At 34.4% G+C, this 13,695-nt stretch overlaps 2 protein-coding genes across 4 annotated transcripts; one reads left to right on the forward strand and one right to left on the reverse strand.

Moving 5' to 3' along the window:
- Nucleotides 1-1,157: 1,157 nt before the first annotated feature.
- LOC122587384 (protein IN CHLOROPLAST ATPASE BIOGENESIS, chloroplastic-like) lies at nt 1,158-4,610 on the forward strand. Of its 2 annotated transcripts, XM_043759533.1 has the most exons (11): nt 1,158-1,341; nt 1,830-1,913; nt 2,010-2,084; nt 2,174-2,216; nt 2,655-2,712; nt 2,794-2,961; nt 3,295-3,357; nt 3,436-3,530; nt 3,613-3,694; nt 3,816-3,926; nt 4,173-4,610. In XM_043759533.1, the coding sequence occupies exons 1-11, from the start codon at nt 1,218-1,220 to the stop codon at nt 4,311-4,313; spliced, it is 1,044 nt and encodes a 347-aa protein (XP_043615468.1). In that variant the 5' UTR covers nt 1,158-1,217; the 3' UTR covers nt 4,314-4,610. The 2 variants fall into 2 exon arrangements, with proteins under 2 accessions (XP_043615468.1, XP_043615469.1); XM_043759534.1 differs by lacking the exon at nt 1,830-1,913 and having other exon boundaries at nt 1,159-1,341.
- Nucleotides 4,611-5,111: 501 nt separating this feature from the next.
- On the reverse strand, nt 5,112-10,331 carry LOC122586364 (filament-like plant protein 7). 2 transcript variants are annotated; one of them, XM_043758355.1, is made up of 6 exons: nt 10,259-10,331; nt 8,816-8,964; nt 8,316-8,454; nt 6,127-8,149; nt 5,976-6,036; nt 5,112-5,831 (listed from the first exon to the last, which is right to left on the reverse strand). In XM_043758355.1, the coding sequence occupies exons 2-6, from the start codon at nt 8,906-8,908 to the stop codon at nt 5,382-5,384; spliced, it is 2,766 nt and encodes a 921-aa protein (XP_043614290.1). In that variant the 5' UTR covers nt 8,909-8,964; nt 10,259-10,331; the 3' UTR covers nt 5,112-5,381. The 2 variants fall into 2 exon arrangements, with proteins under 2 accessions (XP_043614290.1, XP_043614289.1); XM_043758354.1 differs by having other exon boundaries at nt 8,316-8,460.
- Nucleotides 10,332-13,695: the final 3,364 nt, after the last annotated feature.

The raw sequence follows: 13,695 nt of genomic DNA on the forward strand, positions 1-13,695 counted from the left end.
GTCCCTAACTCATCCCGATCTTGTCCAAATCTCGTTACCAGGAAATGGTACCGAATGAGAAATGGGAATGGTACGAGTACCAATTTTTGGGAGAATTTCGGGATCGCTCCAGTGACACCGGGATCGCTACGGTAAGGTACTAGTCTCACGCTCAACCTTAATAGAAAATTTTGCATTAAAAAACGCTCGGTCCCCGCCAACTCAATTTCCTGACTCCGCCCCTGCCTGCAACATGCATTCGTTGTGATCAATAACTATTTGCCTGAACTTTGTGTAGATGGACTAAACCATTATGGTGGTTCCTTTTATGACTGGCAAGAAACTCCGTGTTTATGATAATGCTTTCGTTAATCTCACAAAGTGGTCCTTTATTTGTAATTTTTGTGAGTCGTGACTTTGCCTTTAGAGGTTATAATAATGAAATCTTAAATCTTCGTTACATTCATCAATATTTGTGGTGGTTCGTTTTTTTATGAAATATAGGGATGATTTTGGAGTGTTTTTTATATTTGATTTGGTGGTTTGGTCCTTAATTATCAAGTCGAATATTAGATTCTTATCTATCTTTGTTGCTTTTATCATTATGTTCTTGTTCTCATTTTGATTGTTGTGTAATCAAACTGACTGTTAAAAAAATCCCATAATTACCCTATAATTAATAATAAAAAGAATTAAGAAAAATAGATAAAGTGTAGAAAAATCACCTATAGAATTTCAGTGAAAAAGATGGATTGATGGAGTAATGGAGAGTTGGAGAATCTGAGTTAGCTTTTTTTGTAACGTAAGATTCATTTATAATCAACTTATTTAAAAGTTTAACTTAGCATTAGTATAGACCCGACCCGACTCAACCCGAACAATCAACACAGTCACTTTTTCAATTTATATAAACGAAGAATCAGGAACCACCTGTTTTGAAATCCTAAATTCGCCAATGCTAGAACATGATTAACACTAACACGCACATTGCATGGGTACCGTGCGTGCCAGTAGATTATAGATATTTCACGGGATGTGACGAGATAAATAAGTTTTACATGAGAAATTTTCTTTTTTTACAAGATATGAAATTGATTCTAGAACTATGGTCTCGCCTTGAAGTTGGGCCATATTTGCATTAAAGCCCACTCTATGTAGCATCAGACGGGCCACTTTTCTATCCATAGCCACAACGACAGAAAAACAAACACTTGGTTGGTTAAAAACAAGTAACAAAAATGAAATCCGGCGGTGGTTTGGTGTTCGGAGTTCCACGCGCTGCCGCTCTTCCTTCGCTATTCCTCAGCCGCCACCGCCGCCGCAATGTCACATTTCGTTGCTACTCATCTTCTTCTTCTTCTGGTATGCCAATCTATCTATACATACATATATTTTTTCTGTAAGTATTTTGGAAACTTTGTTTAATATAGTAACAGTCAATATTATGTTTATACAGTAAGTAGTAGTGATGGTCGTTTTATTGGTGATTTTATAGTGATTATGTTATTCGGGTTAAGCTCAACCATGATTTAGTAGGATTTAACTTGTACCATAACCAAGGTGGTCTAGTGGTCAGGTGTCATTTGAGGTCTTTAGGTTCGATACCTCCCTAGGTAAACATCTGCAGGATGGACACAGAAATCATTAAAAACGGTCACAGGGATACCACCGTAGGACCACGTACATTTGAGTTAAAAAGACTCGCCCTCCTGAGAAAGCTTAACAGAGAAAAGTTCACCCTTTTAGCCGTTTACTAAAAGGCGGAACCTTTTCATAATGGAATAAAAAAAATTTAAAACTAGTAAGACTTGTTTGAAGAGATTTTTGCCTTTTTTTTTTTTTATATGTAGATCATGTTTCGTTTATAAAAGATGTGGCAGTAGCTCAACCTCCTGAGCACCTGCATCACCTTCTAAAGATGCTTCAGGTGAGAGGTAAAAGTAAAATCTCCCTTTATGTACGGCTCTCCTTTTATTGAGTTTCTTATTAAAAGGTTTTTATGATATCTAAATACAATCAATTTGTGACAGGTGAATCTGTAATCTCCCCTGCAACAAAGCAAGGGATGATTCCCCTGGCAGTTCCTCTATCGAAGAACAGCTCAGGTTTGTGTTAATTTTAAGGATATGAAAGCGATAAACAAAACTTCGTCTTATACATTCAATAATCTTATGTTTGCTGTATTGGTTTCTAGGTTCGGTAACAGCACTCTTGAGATGGCCAACTGCTCCAGCTGGGTAAGCAAGTTTTGACTCTTGCCCATCTTTGTGGGGTGGAACCATATACATTAAAGATGACAATTTTGACACATTTACCAGTGAATGGGTTGATTCCCGTTATGTTTGATCTCTAACGGATCAAACAGGTAAAACTAAAAAAAAAAGGCTTAGAATTAAAAGGGTCATATGGGTCAAAGTGTATGTCTAAAGCTTAAACTCCTAAATACTTTTACTCAAAAAAGTTATTGAAGTAATATCATTCTTTTTAATTAAGTTTGTCACACTATTTGTGAAAGAAAATAAAAAATTTGGTTAAATGTTCTGGGTCAACTTGTTTTGGCCCAAATACCAAATATTTAGCTGTTTTGACCCATTACTTAATCCACCCTTTGTGCCACCTCAATGGTTCTATTATGGGAGCTGTTCTTTTTAGCTTATCTAGTTTCTTCTTTGCAGTATGGAGATGCCGGTGGTTGAGGTCCGTAGTTATGGAGTGTGGCTTTTGGCCAAGAATGTGAGTTTTGAGTTTTGACGTATTCTTAGTTGAATTTCATAGCTGGCAATGTACTCACAGGCTAAATTTCAATAATTTCAGGTAGACCAGTATATTCACAGAATCCTAGTTGAAGAGGATGCTAAGGGTTCTGCTGAAGGCATCAACGAATTATTTCAAGCTTCAGGCGAAGCTGGTGAAAAACTATACACAAAGGGAGATTTATCTAAGTCCCGCAATTCAAATTTAGATGTGTACCTTCTCCAGAAGGTAATGAAATGATGTCTCACTCATTCTTAATTTACATATGGTTTACAGAAAAAAGGGTCAAATTACTTTCAGGTTAGCAAAGGCTGCGTTTGCCCAGAATACTACTTTGTTCATTTCTAGAAGTTGTTAATAAATAATCAATGTTCATTTTCTAAATACAAAAAGAATAATCATCTATTTATTTGCATAGAAAATATTTTGGAGGCTGTATGTGTTAAGCATAGGCTTTTAAAAAATCTAATATGTTCCTGCTTTAGATATCTTTGTGACTCGTATGAGATAAAGTGCAACCCATTTTGGCCCATTTATAAATGATGGAATACATGTTTGCAGGTCGGTCTTTTCCCAGACATCCTGGAACGTAAAGTGATGGACCATTTCAAGAAAGGAGATCATGTAAGACAACATTAACCTTGTTCTGTATTAACAATCTGATTTACATAACTGTTGATCATCTACACATGATGGTAAAAGGTCTCGGCAATGGTGACTGGAGAATTCTATACCAAGAAGGAGCATTTTCCTGGATTTGGAAGGCCTTATGTTTTCAATGCTAAGATTTTGCTCAAGTATGAGAAATTATTGGTTAAATTTATATGGGATGTTAATTTACTTGTCTTTTATATCTTAAGCCATCTGTTCAACTTGTAGGGTTGGGCGTAATTCAGAAGCTAAAGACGCCGCAAGAGGGGCACTAAAGTCACCATGGTGGACTTTAGGCTGTCCATATCAGGTGTGGTTGAAATTGATGATCGCACAAAGAATTATAGTTGTACGGGATGTAAAATAAGGAATACACAACGTATATGCAAGTTTCTTTCTCTTGTCATTGTGATTTTGTTGATTTGAGTTAGGAAGTTGCTGATATGGCTGAATGGGATGATGAGCAAATTGAGTTTATAAAGGAAAAGGTGTCGGAAGAAGGAAAACAAGAAGATTTGCTGAAAGGGAAGGATGCTGCTCAGGTAATAATATTGACTGTTAGTCATAAGCGAATGTAATTTACTGCATCTACACGTGGGTTAAAAAACTTTTTTCGACCGTTGTAAAAATACCTTTCAGTATTGACTACTTAGTAGATATGGGTACTTTGGAATTTAAAATAATATATCCATATATGTAATACCAACAATTGGTAAAGAAGTAACTTTAGTCTTTTCATTCAGATTCCATTGTATACTGCTCTAAGTTGTCTGTAATTAAACATGCAGATTTCATTAGATGAGGCTGCTTTTCTGCTTGATTTGGCATCGATTGAAGGGAAGTGGGATGAACACTTGGAACGGATTGCCCAATGTTACGAGGAAGCCGGGCTTCCAGAAATTGCCAAATTTGTCAAATATAGAGACTGATATACCATTCAAAGAATGTGGTGAGGATCAACACTACCCAGACAAATTATAGATTTCTGGTTTTTTGCATTAGAGGCTTATAATGGGTCAAGCAAATGCACCCAATTTGAGATTGTCAAAGTTCAATACAAAGCATTTGTTATTATCACTTGCTATATTTACTTGATTAGGATACAAGTCATGTTAACATTGTAATTGACAAAAACACAAAGTTCTATAGACGATTAGTATCATCAATTATTGTGGATGGATGTACTGTCCAAGGTTGATTAGAATCATAATTATCAATTCTCTCCATGATGGTACTAGAAGATAATTAGGATTCAACAGATCCAAGTAAACTTAGTTGTCTTATACCTAAGTTTTACTTCATCTTATATATTACGGGTCTTGCCCGACTGGCCGTCGAAGAAGCATAAATTTGTTGAGAAAAGGGTAGCCATCCTTGCGGCCATGAAAGAAGTAAATCGTGTAACTTTCTTTTTAAAGGGACATGAGATTTGAATCTAATATCTCTATGTGCTTTTATGAAGCATTTCCATCATGACTACCAAACTCATAACCTTTTGGTTCTAAATTACTTGTTTATCCTCTCCCGGGTGGGGAACAACCCCTTTGATGGGTGTCACAATGGCTTTATTTGCGGTATTTTTGTCTATTACAACCTCCAATATTTATTAAGGTTTTATGTATATCAAGTTAAAAAACTACGAGTAAATGTTAAACGTAGACAGTGTAGCTGGTGTTCATGAACAGGATTACAGGAGAACTTAACAAAGCATTCTCAAAGAAAAGTAATTTGCAAAGGTGGTTTTTCCCAAGATGTCAAATACTCAATACAATGAATCAATGATGCATCTAAATGAACTTCCCACTTGTTAAAGTGTACATATTATTAGGTAAAAGCAACTCCATTTCTTTAGGTTACAGTAATATATATATACACATCATTAGCACAAAATTCCATATATCTGTCTCTCTAGGGACTCCAATCAAAGCCAAATCACATTATTCCCACACAACTAAATCACCCGTATATGCTCAAGGATAAACATGCCATTTCATTTGCTACTTCTTTTTTCTCCTCCACAGTAATTTTCTAAGCACTCCACCTTTTTTCTTCTTACTTGGTACAATAGACAAGAAATTTACAAGAGCTTCTTCATCTTCTTGACGTTTGATTCCATTTACACTTAGAAACCTCTGCGGGGACTTCACATTGTTAAAATTACCATCCCTGACCACCGGTGATGTTATGGTACGTGTGACCTCTTTGGTTTTAGTGGTTTGGAGATCTCGTGCTGCGTCTTCTGCCATCATTTTGTCAAGTAGAGAGATCCGTTGGTTTGTTTTGTCAGGTAAGGGTGACGGTGGAGCTTCATAAGTTGGGTTAGAAAGAACTCTATCGGGGACTAATGCGTTTCTTGGCGAAGCCAATGCTTTCAACTGCTTCCCTAGGTTTAAAATGGTTTCTTGGCACTCGGCTAGCTTTTCTGAAGCTGCTATTATTTCGCGCTCCTGCATGTATGCATATTTTTGAGTAACATAAATGCAATGAACATGGAAACTGGATCTTGTAGGTGGTAATCATATCACGGGGAAAATAAGTCATCATTATATTATATAATCGATGTGCATATCACAGAATGAACGGAATCTTACACTTTGAAGCCTCTTTTCATTATCGTCCAACTTGCATTCTTGTATATCACGTTCTATTATGCTGAAATAATAGTTCAAAATGGTTTAAAAAAAAAAAAAAAAACTAAAACTTTTTTTTTCCCCACAAATGGATAAAAACGAAAGCTAGTACCTTTCGGTCAGGATAGGTTCATCGAGATATCTGGACTCCATTTCTATACTAGAACTACTGTTATTGCTTCGCTGCTCCTCCATAGAGGCAGATATTATATGCGGTTCAGTATACTCACCAATAGCCTCAATGAGCTGTTCATCAAGATCTTTTTTAGCCTTCACCTCCACTTCCATACGATCTTCAATCATATACTTCTGTTGCTTTAGAGACTCCACCTCTGTTTGCAGATCTTCAATCATTTTCTCTGATTTCTTAAGCTGACTAGTTAAAGACTCGCTCTTGGAAATTTCCAATTGCAGTTTGTGTTCCAAATCCATTTTTGTAGATTCCATACTATTCAGATCATCGTTCAGTTTCTTAGTTTCTTCCCCCAAGTTCAGTAAACTATTATCTCTGATATTCCAAGGGGAAGCTGTTGTCGAAACTGACAAACGCGACTTGTCTGCTTCAATCTCGCTCAGAGTCTCATCCCAGTCAAACTGCTTCTCCATTTCACGCCTCATGCTCGAGACATCTTGAAGAGAAAAGCAGTGGTTCACAATCCATTCAAGAGTCAAAGTTAACTCTTTAGCAAAGCTCTCCAGGTCTGCCTTCCCATTAAGCAAACTAGTACAGCTTTGCAGAAACGCCTCCAAAACAGCACCAAGCTCAGAAGTTTTCCATTGAAGGACACGAACCGTGTAGCCTGTAGGTGGTTCGGAAGTTTTATATGGAGATGATGAACTATCATCCTTTCCAGATAATCTAATACCTTCAATTAGTTCAATGAGCTTCTCTATTGATCCATTCATTTCAGAATGCAATACTTTGGTGCTCACTTCATGACTATTTGCATCCATCTTTTCTGCAATTATTTCAAGACCAAGGTCACCTTTTTGTGTCATAGTAACTTTGATATCTTCCAGTATATCTGTAGAAAGTCTTTGTGTTATTCTAGAATGTTCAGAGATCACTTTCAAAATGTTTTCCAGCCAATCTGAGTGACTTTCGGTAACAAGGTTAGAACTTGTAAACGGTTTCTCCACAGAAACTATAGCCAACTTTTCCATTTCAACAAAGTCGTCCATCAGACCTATGTCTGAAGCGCTGACCGTCTTGCAAGATGGGGCCCAGGATTCAGCCATGCTAGCCTTTTCATCACTTCCCATGTCAGATGATGAAGCGTGAATAGGAAAATCATGACATGTAACAAGACTCCTAGGTGTCTGAGTTTTTGACTGTTCGTTTGTTTTTTGGTTGATATATTCCTTAAGAACTCTGTTCTCATCTTCCAGTGCACACAGCTGCTCAGTCAAAAAGTCAATTTGTCTCCCTGAAGTATCAAAAGAAGAATCCTTTGTAGCAACCGGAAACGGGTTTGACCTTCTTCTAGAAACTTCAGTTGGATCTCTTCCAAGCATTTCAACTTCATTCTTCATTTTTGCCAGGGCTGCAGGGCCTGGGAGTCGCTTTCTGACAAGCATGCGTAGTCTTTGTGCTTCTGTTTCCAGCTTTGCGATCTTTTTCACACTCTCAAGGTGTTGTTTGTGTGACACCTCAGCTGTTCGTCGATTGAAATCTCTCTCTTCATTCCTGATTTCAAGCTCCTTTTCCAGAACCCGAACCTCGTAACTTAAAGAAGAATTATCTCTTTGCGTTGCCTCCAATCTACTTATAACAGAGCTTAGATCAGAATCCAGTTGACACCTGATTGCACGTAGTTCATCAATCGTTTTTTCTTTTGCTAAAAGAGCCTTGGTCAACTGAGAATTCTCAGAAGTTAGTTTGGAAACCCTTTTATTAGACTCTGCTAACTTTTCCTCAATATTTGTTCTTGTTTTTTCGTATTCTCTTGATGTCTTTGTCACCGCATCATGAACTCTTTTTTCTTGTTCTTCACGAACAAAACGCAACTGCTGCATACACTCCTTTAAGGCTGCATCAACACCATATAATCTCTCCTCACTGGCTACTGTCTGCTGTGTAGATTTCTCCAATTCTTGCTTTAGTGCTAATACTTCTGCTTCTGCCTTCTCCCATCCTGTTAAAGAAGTAAAAGGTTTTGCATCATAATAATAACTAGAAGTCAAATGTCAATATGTACTGAATGTTCGGACAGTGTGAGACTATCCATACTATATAGAGCGAAACGCAGTTGGATAAAAAGTATTTATACAGCTATAAAATTTAATTGAAGCATAAATGACCTTGAATGGCTTCTCGTGCAATGTTTGTCTGCTTCTTTGCAATTTCATCTTTAGCATTAATCTCAGCTAGTGCCGAAGAAAGCTTTTCATTTGAAATATTCAAGTTCCTCTCTAGTTCAGCTTCATACGCTAAAATGCCCTGCAGCTATAAATGAGAGTATTGTTGAAATCTTGGTCAGCAACATAATCACTTCATCCAACTTACTAAAAGAGTCTATTGTGTACATATCCTAGTGAGCTATCCTCAAAAGTTTGTGTCAAGAAGTCCATTTTAGCATTTGAGGTCCTTTTAATATAACTTAATACTTGAACTCAATATGAGTTCTTTTTAACATCTGATAATCACGTAGATTAAAACTAAAGATGCTACGAGTAAGAAGTTAATAGTATTATACAGATAAAGTCAGAGGCTTGAAGATAGAGGTTAAAATTGTGTTTTCTCTATTACAAGAGGAGAAGTAAAAAAACATAGACAGGTAACAAGAGAAAGCTTTACACACCTCATCTTCATTCCCTCTATTTGCTTTGTCTGTTGCAATCATAGTCTTCTCAATTGACTTTTTCTTCCAAAGCCATGACTTGTGTTCCATCATACGAAAAATAATTTGTGCTAGATAATATATAGGTAGCTTAACTCACATACTACTACCTGTCACGATATAGACAGAAAACTCATTATGATCCTTTGTTAATAATCTAAACCAGCAAGGTCGAGAAAAGGAAAAGACACAAACTCAAAGCCAAGTACACAAGAGATCCGTGATGTTTCTTATATGTTACGTCAAATAACTATCACATTTTATAAGTTAGAGTCTTTTTCTTCGAGTTAATTTGTCAGTTAGTTAGCCAGTCTAAGTTCCTTATTTTGTGGCTACTCTCAATTGAAAGGCTCTTCAACGCACATACATTGTAGCAATACGTTAAACCAATACAGAGCTCATACTATAGGTAGATGTTAGCATATATTAAGGTCTAATTACTAAACTTTCGGTTCTGCGAAAAAAGAGCTCTCAAACGTGACCCTCCTTTTAAGAATTCAAAGATCATGCCTTTTGTTGCTTATTCATTGCCTCACCCATGGTAATGCATTGGCAAGTAAAGTCTTTTTTTGGTCAAATGGTAGTTTTATCTAAGAAAATGATAAATGTGACTAGTTTGTTAAGCCTACAAACATGCCTAACAATCTGGTGCTGACACATGACATGATCAAAGGTTAAGATTAAGAAAGAAAATGAGCGGAATCCATTTCATCTATCGAATGTTTTACTCTAAATCTAAATACTTAATTTCGGAATAAGAAGTTAATGAAATAGAGCTACCATGGAAAAAGTGAAGTCATTAATGGTCAAAGAGAGAAGCTTGTAAGAAAAATGTTGAGAGTTAGTGCAAAACACTAAATAAAGATTAAATTAAATATCATATAAATGCCTTTTCTTAAAAGGTTAATTTTAGGGGAACCCCACTTGAAATGTATCAAATCGGCCCTCACAGTCGACAAAATTAATCCACATACTTCGCTAAAGGAATTTTTCTAATAAATCCTGCCAATCCTTCATTGGGATTAAACCCAGTGGGTGGGATACTTTAAAGTGATTTCGAGACACATAATAAAAGTGATTAATTATTTGTCACTCCAAAATTAAATTCATGATATTAATATTATTATATTATATAATGAAAATGAAAACTGCACTACACTAAAGACAATAAATCATAAATCATCAATAAATAATAACAATAATACTCGTAACAAAATGAAGCAACCTATATAAAAGTGAAAATCATTTATCACCACAACAACAATAACCATAAGTATCAATGAATCAAAGATGAACACACACATACACATATATATATACATGCACATTCATTCATTGAAATATATACACGTATATATATACAGATATATAGACGAGGAATGAAAATGTAGGGGCGTTACTTACAGAGAACCGACGAGAGCATTAATAAATTATTATTAGTGAAAGAGAGAAATAATAGCAGATAAGAAAAATTAATATATATTAATAATGAATAATGAAGAAGAAGAAGAAGAAGATACAACTGGAGCTATATAGTTTTTAGTGAGAGAGAGAAAGGGAGTAAATGTGAGTAGTGTTGCAAGCTGTACGTATAGTTCAACACTCACTCACACACTGCTCATATATATATATATATATAAAGAGAGTGTGTTTGTATATATGGAGAGAGAGAGAGAGAGAGTATATTTTATATTTATTTACATATTCAGACAGAGGAGAGAGATCTGCCAAATCTGACAAGTAGGAATGGGTTGTGAGGTCATATCGGGTCGGGTCGACGTCGGTCCTCAAAGGAAATTAACTTTTTAGTTTTTACGCGTATATGTTCCACCTTAGGTACTACTACAGATTGAGTACGGTTCGATTTGGGTCGGTTTTTAATTAAAACCGAACCGTAATAATTTAGTTTTTGAAAACTAAAACCAATGAGTTTCAGTTTTTTCGGTTTCGGTTTTTTAGTTTGAGTCTATTTCGGTTCGGCTTAGTCGGTTTTTAACCACTTGTGGTTTGAGTCAAATTGAGCTTGAAAAGTTAATAAATGTATACCCTATAATAAGACCATAATTAATTTCAACAAATTTTCAAAAACAATATTAGTAACAATAACATTACAACAATGACAACAAATCCATAAAAGTAAGTTGTAAAAACTTCAAAAAATATATATATTATAACTATTTATATATTTTACGCGTTGTTTAATTATACAATTATTAAAACAAATCAATCTTGTTGTGTATTTTCACCTAAAACATATAAATGATATTATTGTATACACCTAAAAATGCAAATATATTAATATATTTACTAAAAATTAAAAATAAAATGATATAAATATAAAATAAAGTAAGCAATATATATTTTTGGTTTGGTTCGATTTTTACGGTTCGGTTTTCATTAGAAACCAAAATCGAACCATAACTTTCGGTTTTTACAAAACCAAAACCAATGGTTTTTGGTTTTTTCGGTTTTCATGGTTTTTCGGTTCGGTTTTTGCTCACCCCTAGGTACCAGTGTATCACAATACATTTTAACTTATTGTAAATGATATTTTTAATTTTTTTTAACTTAAAAGTCACAATTTATTTTAACTTGACCCTCTAAGTTATTTTTAACTTGAAAAGATCTCCATACAATAACTTTAAACTATGATGCACCGAAACTCGAAACAGGTAGACGTACCCGTTTCAGAAACTCCATGAAAACGTTTCTTCGTACGAAACATGTATGAAACCTTTCCTTGAATTTTCTATAGTTACCGAAACATTTATTTGACGTTTCTACACTGTTTCTAATTTATATCAAGGTTTTAATGGACCTTTTCTATTCCCTAAACCCAAACATGCTATATTATATACATTTTGATCAACACTAAAATTTTTCTGTTCCAAAACCAATTATTAAACACTAAACATTCAATGAGTAATTACTGATCAAACATATATTATACAGTTATACATATACAATTATACATACTCTCTCAAGTCTCTCTCTATAAAAATCGATATAATCTATATTTGTATATTATTTTATTGTCGTTCCCGTATCCTGAATTGTTTAGTTTTACCGTTCCCCGTTCCCGTGCCCTTTTGCCGTATCCGTTTCGGTGCTACATAGACTTTAAAAGAACTTAAAGTTTAAGAAAATCGCCATTTATAAATTGTTCGCCAAGATGTTCGTCTTTTTAGTTCTATAACGAATATAAGCATACTTTATCTCCTTTCATGTAAGTTAAACTGTTCGATAAGATGTTTGAGTTTTTCGTTATACTAGTATGATACTCGTGCAATGTTACAGTACCTCTAGAATAAAGAATGTTAAATATGACACTTCCTGTGTTAGAATTATAAATTAAGGTGTTTAATTGTAAACTTTCATGTTGAAAGAGCTATTAGTGTTAATAAGTTAAATGTATATATACCCTTTTACCAACACATTTGTATTTAGGGGCTTTCAGATAGTAAAATATAATATTTCAATATTCTCTTTCATCCTCCATCAAACTAGACTATCTAGATCTAAATCTCCATTAATCATCAATTAAGCTCAAATTCATAGATTACTGTCATGTTCTATGGTGTACGATCAAACTCATGAGTTGTCTATGTAAATATATAATGTATGAGTATCTGATTATCAAAACATGCATTTAAACAATGGAACCTAAAAGATACACAAGAACTTGTCAGTTCGACAGTCTAAATGCATTAATTGTCATATAATTCTCTTTACATTTAAGTCTCTTAAAAAAATGTAAACGATAAACATAAACATTGCCACTTAGACATTTAGAGCTTACTACGTACAATGAAGCCTCTTCAAAAATATATTGGGACGAGTTTAATCTTTGGATTGAACACTATATCTATATTGAACGGTGGATGTTGGGGAAGTGTTGAATCGGTATATATTAAGGAACTCCCAAACAATTACCTTTTAATATTTGAATATATGTAGAGTCTAATATATATGTTAGAATTAATTCTTTTGAGACGAAGAGAGGTATCGGAAAATGTGGGTGAGATGAGAGCATCAAATAGCGGACTTGTGTCGGTATCAAAGGCAACGAGGGTTATGATTCATGTGTCAATGCTTTACTTTAATAATGAAAAGTTGTTTGTACATATCTGTATGTTGCTATCGTTAGAGTTATTTGCAGCTAAAATCATACACAATTTTTTCATAATACTTCTTAAATGATCATTAGTTGATAATATTCATTTTAATGTCAATTTATTACAAATAACAAAATAATAATGGTTGTATGCTTTCTTAAGACGAGCATGGTACCCGCGCAATGTGGCGGTAGTAGTGGAGAAGGTGGACTGCTTTATTAGGGAATTTGGGTAGTTACATAAAGAAAAAAAACAAAAAAGTTAAAGCGCAAATAAAGTATTTCAAAGACAAAAATATTTAATAGGGAGAGAGAAATTTGCTTTATTAAGGAGTAGAGATAATTGTAAGCTTTTACCGGTGTCACACACTCATGACTCATACATAAAAGTTTAGAGTTCGTTTGGTTGTAGAAAATGTTTTCAAATTTTTTCATTTCTATTTCTTTAAAATGAAAGGGGTTTTTATTTTGTAGAAAACATATAAATACTTTGAAAACGCGTTCTAATTAGTAAACTATAAAATATGTTAGAGATGTGAAGGGAAGGAGAGGGACAATGAAAATAAAAAATAAGAAAAAGATGTTTTCAAGTTTTCTATTGAAAAGTGGAAAATATTGTTTTTTTTATTTAAACTATGATTAGAACGCGTTGTTTTATTGAATGACAAAAATGGAAAACAAGAAGTGTTTTCTGCAACCAAACGCCGTTTGATATTTTATTGTTCAT

The sequence above is a fragment of the Erigeron canadensis genome, chromosome 2 (assembly GCF_010389155.1).
Source record: "Erigeron canadensis isolate Cc75 chromosome 2, C_canadensis_v1, whole genome shotgun sequence".
Taxonomy (NCBI): Eukaryota; Viridiplantae; Streptophyta; class Magnoliopsida; order Asterales; family Asteraceae; genus Erigeron; species Erigeron canadensis.